This window comes from Monodelphis domestica, chromosome 5, assembly GCF_027887165.1.
Source record: "Monodelphis domestica isolate mMonDom1 chromosome 5, mMonDom1.pri, whole genome shotgun sequence".
Taxonomy (NCBI): Eukaryota; Metazoa; Chordata; class Mammalia; order Didelphimorphia; family Didelphidae; genus Monodelphis; species Monodelphis domestica.
Genome location: NC_077231.1, coordinates 158176386 through 158192678, shown reverse-complemented (window position 1 = coordinate 158192678; position 16293 = coordinate 158176386). Strand labels below are relative to the sequence as shown.

General features: G+C 33.6%; 1 protein-coding gene across 4 annotated transcripts in view; it reads right to left on the bottom strand.

Annotated features, from left to right (window-relative positions):
• The window catches only part of PCLO (piccolo presynaptic cytomatrix protein), a 623741-nt gene that overhangs the window by 129159 nt on the left and 478289 nt on the right, over nucleotides 1-16293 (bottom strand). For 2 of the 4 annotated variants that reach the window (XM_056799474.1, XM_007504016.3), the window contains 4 exons: nucleotides 15078-15149; nucleotides 8940-9120; nucleotides 7556-7750; nucleotides 5688-5870 (listed from right to left, as the gene is read on the bottom strand). In XM_056799474.1, the coding sequence (XP_056655452.1) occupies nucleotides 5688-5870; nucleotides 7556-7750; nucleotides 8940-9120; nucleotides 15078-15149 (631 nt within the window). The remainder of the gene's footprint in view (nucleotides 1-5687; nucleotides 5871-7555; nucleotides 7751-8939; nucleotides 9121-15077; nucleotides 15150-16293) is intronic. The other 2 variants (XM_056799475.1, XM_007504012.3) reach the window with 2 other exon arrangements.

The window sequence follows — 16293 nt, the reverse complement described above, 5'->3', positions numbered from 1 at the left end:
TTTTGCTTATCTGTTTTTCTTTATTACAAAGGAGGGTCAAATTTCATGGAGACATTCATAAATGATAGCCATATAAAAACAAAAGGCAACAATATTTATATTTTTAAAGAAGTAAATATGTAACAGAATTAAAAGAAAAAAATCCCAATGGTGTTTATATTACATGATTAAAAAATAAACAAACAAAAAAAAAATTGTACCCATGTCTGGAGTCCATGATACAATACTTTCTTAGCTCTTTTCCCCATGAAAATGTATGTGTTCTGCTGGTTTTGTCATATTGATACCAGGTTTGCATTAATCTACTTGGTCCTATTGACTAATTTATTTCCATAATCATATATTTTTATTAATAGCTTTGAATATTGTAGAGTCTTTTTGTATATAAAGATGCATTAAATACAAATAAATTCCACATATTCATTTACTCAGGCTTTCAATTTCACTTGTTCAAGTGAAGTTTCTCTGGGAGGATGTCATTTTTAAATCTGTAAGAATTTTGGACTCTTCAAATAATTGAACATATCTGTGTTTTAAATGCTATACGTAAAAAAAAAATTGACAAAAACCAGTGTCATCTCATTAGTCATTTAGTCTTACAAATCAATACCCAAAGCCCATCTACCATCACTATTTAAAACCAGTGTTATCTTCTTACCAAACTCTATATCCCAATAGGCAGTAGATTGTATTTATACAAAGTTAAACATCTGGTTGAAAAGTATCACACCTAAACAAGTCAGAGACTTTGAAATCTGAAAATCATTATTTGGTATAGTAATAGTTTTAGTGTGTGTATTTACACACTTTCATAAGCAGTGCTACTTGGGCAACAAGGTAGCATAGTGGTCACTAGGCCTGAAGTCAAGAGGACCCAAGTTCAAATATGAACTTAGATATTTACTAGTTGTTTGATCCTGGGAAACTCACTTAAGCCTATTTGTCTATAAAATGAGTTGGAGAAGGAAGTGACAAGCCACTTCAGCATCTTTGCCAAGAGAGGGATCACAAAGAATTAGGAAGGACTGAAACAACAACAAATGCAGAGCTAGCACTTCTTTTCCCTTTCTCTTTTCCCAGTTCTGAATTAAATGAATCATTCATGTTTGCATATTGTGCCCTGCTTTCCTGGGGTCTCCTCATCCTTTTGAACTAAACTTTCCCCAATTCCCTCTTCTTATCAAAGCAAATCTGCACTGTATATGATGATCTTAATTCTCTAGGATTTCTTAATTTGAAGGTGAATCTATATCATATTTCTAATGTTTTTAGTGACTATTGATATCAATTGATACCAAATTTCCAAAATAAAATATTATTCTAACAATAGGAATTTCAATAACATTTGTAGTCCACTGGGGAAATTGTTTTTGGTTAGATGGGCCTCTCTAGGCTCCTTCTAAAACACAATGTGGGGAGCTACCCTCTTCAATTACCTACACTTATAGATTGGCCCTTCTATGTACTCTCAGTCCAGTACCTATTAGCTCAGTTGAAATCTAATGCCCAAGGTCATAGGTTTGACCTCTATGTGGGCTAGATGGTTCTGCTCTCCATCTCTCTGTAATGCTCCTATTTTTGCTTAGTTATGAGTACCCAAGCAAGAAGGTAATGATTGATCACCAAAGATCAATTGCTATCATTGGAAAATTCTTTACATGCCTCATTGATGCTCTTTCAGTAGTGACATTCTTAGATGAAATGCAAAGCACAATCTATGGATAGTAATTATACATTAAATGTATCTTTTTTTCCTTCTGAGTGTTATACTGTAATGATAATATACATAGATAATAGAATTTTGATTATAGCTGAAAAATACAGAAAATAAAAAAAAATATGATTATTGAACTATTTGAAAAAAGAGAATAATGAATTCTATCAGTTTGTTATTTGATTATCCTTTTTTATAACTTTTCAAAGCAAGGTAATGAAAAGATTTCAAGTTAATTTTAATGAGTATGTCAAATACTCAGAAATATGTGAGTAATACTAAAAGTAGGAGTATTTCTAGTGAGCTCAATTCTGACTCAAGAATAATATAGAGGGCTTAAAAAAGAGATTTAGTAAATGAAAAGAGAAAGAAATAATGAATATTTAGAAAAAGCATTTTGATTTCCCCAGTAGGAATGTACAGAAAATCTCATGCCAAGAAACATGGGCACAAAAACTTTTCAGTACTGAAATTATCCAATTGGTTCATATATGTTTGTTTGTTTGTTTTTTTCCTGGAGGTTTGTTCTCCCTCCATTTTTGCAGTTAACATTTTCTCTCAACCGTGTGAACACTTCCCTCCTCTTCCCTGTCTGCATCTTTTCAGTCTTGTCACAAGATTTCATTTGCACTATGACAGAGAACAAACTTCAAATTGACTGACTCACTCTGAGATTTCTTTAGCACACTTCCCCCTCAAGCAATTTTCCCTGGAATCACTCTTGATCTCTCTGTAACTGTTTTCATGATCCCTTCATTGTTCAGGTAGGCATGAGCCTTGGGGGGGGGGTTCTTTTTTATTTTCCTTCACTTTCCCCTCTACTGACACAAATAGCTTTTGGAATCAGAAGACTCAAGAGTGATTTGGGAAAGCAATTGAATGTCCTGGAACTTTCTTCTGTGAGAGGTAAATAAATGGGTAGATGTATAAATGATATTAATTCCCAATTCCCTTACCTAACCAACACCCCCAAATCTGTTGTGAGTGCCATTTTTGATGTCTAAGGAATACAGGCCCATTGTCTGCTACATTATTTTTAATTTTGCCTCAGTTTCTAAATTTGCAGCTTTAGAAAGAGATTATTTAATTCTTTACAAATTAAACTGGTTTAGTTGACTAATTTGGTATGATCTATATTCTCTAATGCATAGACTGTCCTCAAATTTCAGCATTTAAAGGCCTTCTAATGTGTAAGTATGGACCACTTATACCCTAGTGCCTTGACAGAGTTACTAAGAGTATTTAATATTCCTGAATAAAAATGGTATGGCTTTATCTGCCTAATTTTCCCCTTCAGCAAATCTGGTAACAGAACTGTGCTTTTGGCAAACAAAACAGCTGCCTATTTCCTTAGAGAGTGCTCCCCTACTCCTGGAATATGTCCACAGCCCCTTTATTCTACAAACTGTAGAAGTGGATTGGGTAAGAGGAATAGGGCTATGGCATTCCCTCTACTGTTTTCTATCTAACCAATTATTCCTAAAGTCCAAGTACTAGAATTAGAGTGATCAGATCATATTTGTACAACTATATCTCTAAATTACTTCTCATTTCAGGAGAAGCTTGATTTCAGAACTTTTGGTTGCAGGAACTAAATATAGAGAATTTTATTTCTTTCTTTTGATTTACAAAACCATAGAAGAGTGGGATACAGACCCTCTAAAACCCATAAATAATATAATTTCTCTACTATTTATGAGCCCAAACCAGTTTATTTAAAAAAAAAAAAAAGCCTTACCTTTTGTCTTAGGATCAATACTGTATTGAATCCAAGATAGAAGAGTGGTTAAGGGCTAGTCTATGGAGTGACTTAAGTGTCTGAAGTCAGATTTGAATGCAGTATCTGTTATTTCTAGGTTTGAGCCACTGAGCCACCGATCTACCCTAATTCTTATTCTTTTTGTATTTAAATTTCTTACCAGTTTTATTGTCTCCATGCAAGCAAATAAGGTTATATGTTAGTAAAGAAATACAGAAGTGTATTATCTATATGGCTATAAAGAGTTTTTTTAGTGAAGTTGGGAAATGATTTAAGTATATTTTTGGTTCTTTCTTAATGATATACATTATATTTAGTTTGTATTTGTGTCTCTCTCTTTTTGACTTTTGTTGTTATTATATCTTGGAAAAAAATTCCTTCCCTAAATTCTTATTTCAATTCCTTTTTATATCCCAAAGATGATCCTGGGTTCTTTAAGCACATGAAAATAAAGACTCTCAAAGATCCATCTGTATGAAGATTTAAAATTTGGTGGACTTATCAGAAAGCTATCCAAAGAAGGTCAACTCAAGGAACATTGTTCATGGCCTCTCATCATTTTAGGAAAATCTCATTACCTATTGGACACACTATAGTAATGATAAAATGAAATGTTAAAATACAAATTGGAGGGTAAGAATAGGGGATAATAGACTCAACTACTTCTGGGAAAGGTGTATCATAAGTCAGAGGATTCACTGAATTTATAATGGGAAGAGTAAGCACTGTAAAAATTTAGCACTTCTAAATCTTTTGGAGTGAAAGGGCACTAGTGATGGTGACAATGGAAAACAAAAGGTGAGATGAGGTGACAACCTCTTAAGATTTGTGCCATAAGTACACCACCTGAAAAATTCTGGGCCTCCTACTTTTTCTTTAATTTTTCTTTAACCATCCTTTAAACAGAAAATCTATGGTTGTGTAGTAGAACAGGTTGTTGAATTTCAGCAAGGAGGGTTAGAAGTAGGGAATGTGAGGCTTGAATATCTTGGAATTCATATTATTTGGTCACTAATGAAATACTATAAAATATTATTATTTTCCCTATACTTAACTTTGAATGAACCTAGAAAATAATTTATAAAGATATATGCTATTATCTACACATGGATCTCTACTCTAGGAATTGTAGCCTGTTGAGGTAAGAGAGTAAGGGGTCTTCCCAATTTTCCTCCAAAGGCTCAGCTATCTGAGGCAAGTTGTAACATATATTCCAAAGCAGAGTGCTTGTGACAAGGATTTCCCATCCACTCGAGAATCCCATTGAAGAGCACACTAGATGTGGAAGAAAAAATACAATGGAATTTCTTGAAGATGTCTAAACTCTCTTATTGATATGCATTCTTTTTAACACATCTATTTGTTTCATTTTGAATTCACTTCCCTTGTAGCTTGGAGATCTTTTCAAAGAGGAATTTTGCCTAGTACTCTATAACTAATATCTGTATTGTTTTACTTTCGTTCCTGTAAATGAGCAATGGAGTCACATCATTAAATACTCTATTGCAACAAACCATATCACGCCCCCTTCAAAAAGTGACACATTCATACCATGCTACATACAGTATATAACAATGGCTCAGAATCCAGTAGTTTAGGAATGAAATAAAGATACTTTATTTGTTACACAGGCACTTGGATATTGACATGCCCAACACATCTGATAGTACACTTAACAACTACCAAAACAAGAGTGGAAAATGTTTGCTTGTAGTATCAAGAGAGAACTTTCACCATGTAAATGTGAGTGCATTAACATTGTTTTCTTTGCTTTCCTTTAGGAAGCTTGAAAATCCACTGAACCATAAACAAAACACTTGAGATAGTATGCAGGAATAACCGAGTTATGTTCCAATGGGGAAGCTAGTAGTTATGAGCAATTCAAGCTTTGTCACAATGCAACAAATCATGCTTGAACAGATTAGGTTAGTTGCATGCATTTCATTCTGCAATATGAACAAAAGTTGATCTATTTTTTTTTTTCCAACAAAAGTCAGACCCAATGTATGGAAACGTACAAATGACTGTCTGTCAAGTATCAGCACAGTGGTCTTGGGACTTACATAATGGTGATGTGATCCTGATACGCTAGGCCTGCAATAGCACACTAGGAAGAGGGCAAAGATGTTTAAACCAAATCTCGACACAACAAAGGTGGGGCACTTTAAAGTAGGGGAGAGGGGTTCTTGTTGTGTGCAGCGTCTTTCTGCTCACCTCCTTCTGGCTTGACTGGTCCATCAGACATCACCTTCCTGAGTGCCAGCTGGCTTGGGTCTTTGTTGTCATTGGCTGGTGGAGGCAGATTGTCAGACTGAGTTCTTTGAATTGGGAGGACTCCTGCTATGCTGTGTCTGTGCTGCTTCCTGGTATGATTAGACTGACCGCTTTTATGTGCTGCTGTGGCAGTGTGAGTGAAATGGAAACCCACAGTATGTATCCTCAGATGGAACCAGCTTAAATGTTAGTCATGCAAACACAAGTGGAGGTTTTTTCTTCTATTTAAATAACTTGTGTGCTCAAACACCAAAAAAGACACCACATGCACAGCACTAAAGGGGATTAAAACTGGCTGTTTCTTTAATAATGAAGGAAAAGCAAAATAACCACCTTTTCTCAACTTTCTGAGTAAGGCTTCTGGGCACTCACAGTACACCAACAAACATGACAATGCCACATTTAGTCAACTGTTGTTACATCCAAGTTTTTGATAACTAACCTTAAGTAATTTCGTTTAGATTCAAATTATACTATAGTGTGCAGTGTTTGGAAATAAGTGGCTTTTAGTCCTGAATCAATTTATTGTGCTAGACAAATGGCATTTTGAATTTCAATGAAAGAATACAACTATTTAAAATTTTTTTTTATTAAACCCTTACCTTCCATCTTGGAATCAATACTGTATATTGGTTCCAAGGCAGAAAAGTGGTATGGGCTAGGCAATGGGGGTTAAGTGACTTGCCCAGGGTCACACAGCTGGGAAGTGTCTGAAGCCACATTTGAACCCAGGACCTCCCATCTCTAGACCTGGCTCTCAATTCACTGAGCTACCCAGCTGTCCCCAGAATACAACTATTAAAAAACCAACCCTATACTATCATTTTATCTTATAGAAAAATGGCATAAAAAAGAGTAGACTCATTTGTGCTCCATAATGAAAAGGCTATGTTGCCCTACCATTTTTTATTATAAGAATTAGGCCAAGTAAAAGTTTCTATTCCTAAATGTTTTTAAAGATTTGACAGCATAACACAGATAACTACCACATCTCAAATTTATACAATTGAGGCTGACTCCCTAGTATTATTCAGTATTAATTGGAAACTTCTTCATTCCTTTATTTTTTCAAGATTGAAATCCTTCCAAGCCTATTAATGGCATTGTTCTATTGGTTAACCTTTGCTGGTTCTCAGATCTGAGCAACAAGGGATTTAGGGCTAGAAGGGACTTCTGAAGTCAGTTAGCCCAACACTCTCCTTTTACAGTTGAGAAACCTGAGGTTCCTACAGAAGCTAAATGACTTGCCCAAAGTCAAAGTTAGTCAGTATCAAAGATGGCACTTTACCCAAGACCTTTGACTTCAAATCCAGCACTCCCCCCCCACATCTGTGCCACACTCTTTCATTATGTCAGAAATAACTTATTGATAATCTGCTCTTCATGCTTGTGTGTATGCCCAGAGTAATACCTAGAACACTAGCAGCCCTCAAAAGTTTCAATTAATACATTTTAGTATACAAGATATTTAAGAACATGAAAATGACACACATCTTTCCTCTTGAAAACACCACATTCACAAATATCAAACACCATTAGTCAGTTTGGATGGATGATGGAAAGGATGGAGAAACAGCCAGTTTTACTGCCATCTATTAAAAATTTTTTAAAATGAAACCAAATAGAAAGGAGTAGAGTTACGCTCTTAGATTGTTTTTAAACATACATGAAGGGACATAAAACAGTAATCAGGAACAAGGGAACTGGAGAAGCAAGATGAGAAAGCAAACATGAAGAGACAGCAGGAAAAGAAAGGCAACAGATAAACATTAAGCTGCCATGCTGAGGAATTTATTTGCGTCTTTTACTTGGTTGAAGGCGAAGCTGTTGCACAGCTGCTTCTGCGGCTGCAATGGCGGCTCCTGCATCTTCAAGATGGGTCTGAGTGACGCTGGTCTTGCTTTGGCTGCGTGATGGTCCGTGAGAGCGAAGATGGCCTTCAGAGGATGATTTTGAGCTCCCGGGACTACTATGGGATTTCTCAATTGTAGGTACCTGCATATCTGGAGACAAAATGGTTAAAAATAAACAATATATTTCCTTTAAGAATCCCTTGTCTTTGTCAGGCTTTATCTTCAGCTGGTTTGAGAGTATTTAAACTTTAAACAGCACACTTCAAAATTGTATGAAAGAGGATAAAAGCAAGCACGTCATCAAACAGCTATTCTTTTTCTTATTTCTAGTGAGGGCATAGGAGGCAACAAGATTAAAATATTGAAGAAGGGTTTTAAGTTAGATATTTTGAATAAGATTCTTCATCTAAAGTTGTGAAAATACCACAACATATTAACATAGGCTATTATGTTACCAAAAGAAATTGATGAGATTTCTATTACTCAGTGAACAATTTTAGAGAGTGCTTCGAGAGTGAATTTTATCTTGTGATTTGAATGTATTTCTAACTAAAGGCTGAACTAGAACACTTTCAAAATAAATTCCATTTTCACATAGATCTGAAGATGGACAAGTAATTTACTGAGTGTTAATAAGAGTACAGATAGAATGATAATTTGAAATCTGTAAATAACTTCATTTCAGGTAAATAATTTGCCACGTAAACATATTTGTATCAGTATGAATTTTTTTTCCTAAATCTCATTCACTAAACCTCATTTTTTATTTCTTCTCTGAACAAAGGGGATGAAAAAAGCGATAGTGATGTACCAGGTCTGTTATTTTAAATAGTCATCTGTCATAAACAAATGAATCACTGCCACAGAAGGAAATGATGGAGCCTAAATGCAGATTAAAGTATATCATTCTACACTTTGTTTTTTTAATGAATTTTTCTCTAGTGTGAGTGATATCTACCTTTTCTCACAACAGGACAACTAAGGGAATAAGTATTTTATTATTGTATGATAACACATATACAATCTGTATCATATTACCCGCTATTGGGGGGGGGGGGTTGGAGGGAAGGAAAGAAGCTAGAACACAGTGTCAGAAAACAATTATTAAAAAGAAAAAAAAAAGCAAAATGGGTTTTGTTCAGTTGAATATCATACTCTTTGGAACTTTTATTGATGTGTTAACTAAAATTCACTACAATATTTGTATATTCAGAAACTGTTCTTTTAAAATGTGATATCCTCACTGGAACATGCCACAAAATTAGCAATGCATATTTTAGAGGACAAATGGACATACACAAATATATAACAAATGTGTTCTTTCTGAATGGTTTCCTACCCTTGGATGGATCAGGGAATATTCCATGACTTCTGCTTTTGATGACAGATGGTTTTGGGGATTGCTGGCTGCTTTGACTAGAATGGGACTTTCCATGGTCAATGCTTTCTGTCTGTTCTTTCAGAGGATACCATCGAGGAGTGTTGTCAAGGTGAGAAGTGCTAGATAACTCAATCAATACCTTCAAAATAATATAGAAAGACAGTGATAGGTACACAATCTACTTATTCTCTTTGAGTGAAAGTATTTTGAACAACATAAGCTTAACATTTAATTGAATATTTATATATTTTATATGCAGATACCTACATTTTTTATCTCAACTTCTCAGTTGGTTAAAAAGATATTGCTAAAAATGAGTCAAAGTCATAATTTTCATCACAAAATGGATCAAATATTCAAATTACCTTGTATTATCTTTTTCTGTGTAAATGTTGTATCTCTTTAGTTTTACATAAGTTCCTTGATTGTAGCAACTATTTGTTTTATGTCTTGGCTTTCAATAGATCTGGCATAGTATCTTATGTCTTATCGTTCAGTTGCTTTTGGTAGGTACTGTCTTTTTGACTCCATTTGGATTTTCTTGGCAAAGATACTGGAGAGGTTTGTCATTTCCTTTTCCAGGTCATTTTACAGATGAGAAAACTGAGGCAAATGGGATTAAGTGACTTGCCAGAGTCACACAACTAGTAAGTGTCTGAGGCTACATTTGAAGTGAGGAAGTTACTCCAGGCCTGACACACTATGCCACCTACCTCACTTATCTTACACTTAATGGATACTTACTACATATGTGTTAACTAGAAGGAAAACTGAATGAGGGACTATAGATTCGACAGCCCATATCCCTAATCAGTAAAGAAAATATATTTAAAGTACAGGTCTAGTACTTAATGTGGACCATTGGTAGTATCTGAATATGTGAATAGCAGGGTACAAGGTCCTTCATGAGCTTTAAAAGAGATATTTATTTGTAACGCCTTACTATTTAAATCAACAGAAAGTTTAATTTGAAGAGAGTGTCTTCTCATAAAGTCAATATACTATTGTGACATGGAGTCTGCCTTGTGTTCTCAGAGGTTCTGGCAGCAGAAAATAATTCTTAGCTGGTCTCATCAAATGGGAAGGGCTTAGAGTCTGGAGTCAGTAATGGACCTTGTCTTTATTATCTCAAACCAGGATACTTAAGCTTGAGGAAGATCATTACTAGGTAGGCTATAGGAAGAATACTATTCTTTTTTTAAGTCATAGCAACTAAACTTTATTAAACTGGAGAAAGATCATAATCTGCTTTGCAAGTGGAGGTTCCTAATTATAGCATGCAATAGCAAACCTGTTAGAAAGTTGAAAGAATTATGATCAATGCAATACAAATGCATGATTCCAGAGGTCCAGTAATGAAACATGCTATCCACCTTCTGACAAAGATGTAATAGCTTTAGGGTGCAGACTGAGGCATATCTCTACTTATGAAGAATGCATATATATATATATATATACACACATGCTCATATATTTATATACATACATATGCATATGCACAGTTATTTATAGTCAATGAGGAAATTTGTATGTTTGCATAGTTGTTATGAGGAAATTATGATCTTTTTCCTTTATTTCTCCTTCTTTAGGATAAGGGAGAGAAAATAGATGTTGTTTAGTTAAAAATATATATTAAATAAGAAATCATGAATTTCTGAAGAAATGAAATATAACTGACTATAATAGTTGTATTGTCCTTATCAAATAGCATATAATTAAAATTTAAGTGAAAAACAATATTTTTAAGCTTTGAAAAACAATTTAGGTGTTATTAGAATAAATCCATAACTGCATTCATTTAAATTTTATAATAAATCTAACAAAATTAATCAAAATATAAGTTTTTATAAGTATACTACACTTACTTTAAGTTAATTTAAAATTGTTATTCTACATTTGTTCTCTATATGTGAATGATGCAGAAATTTCTCAATTGATTTAATTTATATGTATAAAATGCTTGGGTTTTAAAAATATACTTAATCCCTATTTTGTCATGTTTTTTTCTTATATATCAAATAATTTTTATTTTGATATGTTATATTCTTTAATGGAAAATGCATCAGGCACACTTTTCTCCAACTATATTTTAATAAGATCATTATTGTTCCTATCTTTGAATATATTAGAAATAATTACTATTTCCCAATATTTGCTCCCTGTTCCTGCCTAAAACAATGTGAACCAAAACAAATATATGCTATAATTCCTGTGGAAATACATAACTTGGTGTGCAGAGATGCAAATACATCATGCATGTATACATATCATCTATTCATGCATATTTATCATATGTATTTTTATAAACATGTGTCTGCATACATGACTATGTCTACCTATCTATCTCTTTCATTATTGTGTAATGGATAAAGAACTGGCCAAAGAGGTTGGAAGACCTAAGTTTATTCAGATTTGGTCTCTGAAATATACTGGATATGTGGTCCTCTCACTTAACCTCTTAATGTCCCCATGTAATTCCTTAAAAAGCATAAATTGCAAGAAGGCTTGGGTATTCCTTTGAAGAGGAAATTCCTCAAACAGATCTCCCTGAATTGATGGGATCACTATACTCAATTTCAGCATTCCTGAGGAAGTATCCTTTTTTTTTTTTTTTAAAGAAAATGTCATTAATTTATTCCATTGTTTCTAGTTTCTCTTAATACTCCATTGCATCTATAATCTCATTAATGCACATGTTCTCTCCATCAATGCAGAAGCCAACCCATCCATTTTTATCTATCCCATGCACCTCTTGTCCATAGTCTCCATTAAGCCTTTATCGGTGTTTTATTAGATATTATAGGTATTTTCCTCTAATATTCTTCATCTTGCTAAGATACAAGTGTGACAGAGGCTGTCCATTCAAGGTGCCATTTTCTTTATATGTGATCAGCAATTTTTTTGACTATATATTTCTTTGTGACATAATTTGCATCAATGATTTCAAACTCAAATAGAAATGAGGGCCACTAAACCATATATAAGGATTCCTGTGAACCGTGTATTAACTTAGAAAACTACATAATAACATTGTCTATGGTCTTTTTTATTTTTATTTATTTTGTTAAATATTTACTAATTATATTTTAATCTGGTTCAGGCCTCAATGGGGAGTGTTGTTGCATGCAGCTAGTGTGTTTGACAACTCTCCTTTATATAACTCTACTGCACAATTTCACATTCTGTGGCTTGCTCATACCCATCATTTTGCCTCTCTCTCACTCTTCATATTATATACAGCTATAATACTTTTTTCCTTTTTCTTTTTACAACCCTTGCCTTCTATTTTAAAATTAGTTCTAATTATCAGTTCCAAGGCAAAAAAGCAGTAAAGTGTAGGTAATGGGGTTAAGTCACTTGTCCAAATCAGGTCCCCTTATCCTCAGGCCTGCCTCTCACTGAGCCACATTGCAGCTATAATTTTTCAAAGATGTTCAGTGAAATGGCACACAATCATAAACCAATGGAGAAACACATTAGTGTTAAATAGAGATTACTTTATTTCAGAAAACTTGGAATTTTTCAGTAATAATTCAGCAATTTCTACTCCTCTTATTCAATTTTAGTTTAGCTAATTGTTTCTTTGAAGTGTCTGAGATGATGGATGAGATATTTGAGTTTCCAGGTGGGTGTTCCTTGTCTCTCCTGCTCCTAGTGCTTTTCCTCTGAGGTTAACTTTCCTTTATAGTGGCTACATGTTGTACATACATATTTACATGAATGCCATCTCCCCTATTAGAATGTGACCTCTTTGAAGTCGGAGACTCTATTTTTGCCTTTCTTGGCATCTCCAGTGCTTACTACATGTAAATGCATAATAATACATATTAATTGACTTATTGAATGGTGCATTCGACTTTAAATCATAATTTTATATACTTGGAGAACAAGTATTTTTCATCACCTCACATTTTCATGGATTTTCCTGTGATTGTATCTATATTAAGGTTTTCTTGTTGTTTTCTGAGTGACTACATATGTAATTTATCATCATTTGTAATGTTTTGGGGCTTGCCACAATCAATGAAGTGTCATTAGTACACAAGACCATTCAAAGGACATTACCCCTATAAGGAATCCCATTGGATCTTTTGCTTTTTTTTAAAATCCTTTTCTTCTGTCCTAGAAAGGACTCTAGGAAAGAGTAGGCAAATGGAGTTAGGTGACTTGGCAAGGGTCACATATTTAAGAAGTTTCTGGAGCCAGTTCTAGCCCAAGATCCTCCCCACTCCAAGACTGGCTCTCTATTCAACGTACCATCACATTGCCCTTGACCTTTTGCTTCTAAAAATCCCTTGTTTTCTTCAAAACTCAACTCCCATTCCACATTATATACTCTATATATTTGATATAGGTTGCCTAGAAATTTGATACCTATATTCATGAACCAGCACATAGTCATTTTTGGTCCCTCCAGATGTTAAGTCCTTTCCTAACCCTAAGCTCATCCTGTATTTGCACTGCACATGATATATATAGATGTGGATATTATTGCTCCTAAAAGAATGTAAGGTCCTTGTGAGAAGCATCCTCTTTCACTTTTGGCTTTGGTCCCATAATACCTCTTAAGTAGCAGGGACTTAATAGAATTTTCACTGATGCGTTGATTGATTCATTTTTCTATGCCTCTGATAGATAACCCTCTTCTAAATATCTTGGTAATCCAGCCCACTATAACCTAACAAACATGTCAACTCCATTATAGACTTCCTTCAAAAATAAGAATCTAGGACAGATGCTTTTCCAATCTGTTTTCTTCATTGCTATTTCCCTTTTTGCTCATTCTACCTTCTTAAAAAGTATTCTGGTTCAGTACCTTTGTGCTTATTTTTTCAAGAATAAAGCTGCCAATTTTCAAGTTAAACTATGTCAGATTTACAGAGTAGGTTATCATTTAACCTAACAAAAAGAACAAGCATATTTAGGCAAACGTCCAATGTATTTTGATTCACTGTAAATTAAGTGTTATTTCACTAAATAAAATGACAAGAATAACTACTATTTATATAGCACTTAGTTTTAGTCATTATGCTCAGCACTTTATAAATATTATCTTATTTGATCCTTACAACTCTAAGAGGTAGCTGATATTATTGATTACATTTTGCAGATTAAAAATGATGAATAGTTAGGTGAAGTGACTTTTCTAAAATCAGAGTTAATAAATTTATGAGGCCATATTTGAACTCAGTTTTATTAATTCCAGGCATAGCGCTCTTTAAAATGTCTATGATTTAATTAGTGAATGTGTCCCTTTTATTGCTGCTTATCACAACCCATCTTAAATTTGGTAAATAGAATCTTAAATAATAATCACCTCAAGGCCAAACTTTTAGTGATGGTTCTTCCCTAACTTAACTATTCAGTACTTTGAAAAAAGTTATTGGTGTCAGGCTGTCATATCCAGAGTCACCTGAAAACCCAGGGTAACTTTTTGCCTTGACAGATTCAGAATGAAAACATTAAAATTTTAAAAATTAACTGTTGGTAATCTTTAATACATCATAATGCATTAATAATTGATTTATAATCAATAGTAATAATACAATTATATAACTATCAAATTATTATATCAATTATAATAAACCAATTATTAACATAGAGTCATTAACTATACATAATTAGTACAAATGCTATTTCCTTTTTATATCAATACATTAGTCTGGGAATTTCTTCACAAACAAGATACTATGTTTCAAAGTGAATAGCTATGTGAATGTATAATTTCAAAGTCAAGCCATAAAGTCATAATCATATAAGGAATCTAACTATAAAAATTAATTTGCTTAAAAATGTTTTAAAAGAAACAGGGCCAACACATTTTCTATTAGGCCTATCTCAAATCTGCTAGGTAATTCAGTGGATTAAGAGCTATGTCCAGAGATAAGGTCTGGTCTTGGGTTCAAATCCAACCTCAGATACTTCCTAGCTATTGGATCCTAGCAACCCTGTTGCCTAGCACTTACCCCTCTTCTGCCTTAGAAACAATATGCAGTATTGATTCTAATGCAGAAGGTAAGGGCTTAAAAAAAGAAAAAGAGATCCTGGAGTCTGAGGTAATCATTTATTTACAAGGACACAAGGAGTGAAACTTACCTCACCAAGGAAGTCATTGGAAGAGAATCTATCATAATCCCAGACTGTCACTTCCAGTGTTTTCTTCTTGAGCTATGGTTTAAATCAAAATGTAATTAACCCCAATTTACATCAGGCACTTCTTATTTCAGCCACACAATAAGGGCTATTTATTATCACTTGCTTGCACTCCTTTGCAATATGACAGGAAGGCAATTTTCATTTATTTGTAATAACCTTGATCCTAGAAAAATTACACTCAAGCCAGATGGGTTTATATTGGGCTATACATTAAAGTACAGAGATTTTTGCAAGAGTTTAGATTTTAATAATGAGCATAACATTTTTGAGTACACAAAACATTTTTATTTATTGCATTGATGTTTTCAAAAAGTTATTTCTGAAGAAATATCTATAATTCAATTCAATATTATCTGTTTTTGCAGAGGAAGCTCAAACGTTTAAGCAGGTAGCAAACATATATGACAATACAATCAATTCATTTCCCATGATTTTATAATTTTACATATTCAACCCCAAAATCTATAGGTATTTATATTTGCATATGTATCTATCTCAGGTGGTTTCATGCTCACTTGAATTTCTCAAAAACTAAAACCTTTGCTGAGTACATCAGGAGTACATTACATGGAATACTAGCTTGACTTCAAAAATGTACTTTGAGTTTGTGAAATCAGGGTAACAGGGTCTTATAATAATAATCTCAAGCTTGAAGGGACTATGGGGGCCATCTTGTTAATCATGTCATTTTTCATATGAGAAAGCTTGAGGCCAGGCACTAAATATATGAGATTAATTTGAACATAAGTTCTCTTTATTGAAATATGCTGATACTTCCCAGATTACACAAATGTGAATAGCTATTTTTTACCAAGACAGCATCATTATGATAACCTATTAGAATAGGTGATCAGCTGCATTAGTGCCAAATTCAAATAAAAGAAACATTTGCTTACTTCCCTATTTTCCTTACAAACTGTTTGAATTTTACCACACTCCAGAAAGCTAAATATATATGTGTGTGTATACACATGTAATATATGTGGCATATATGTAACATATATCCAATATATGTGTGCATATGTGTATTTATGTATACTGATTTCCTATTAACATCCTTTTTTCTTTTTGAAGAACAATCTGTTGATGTTTACAGTAGCTTCTAATTATGGGAAATGTGAATAAACAGTCAAATAACTTCATTAGAAGAGGCATA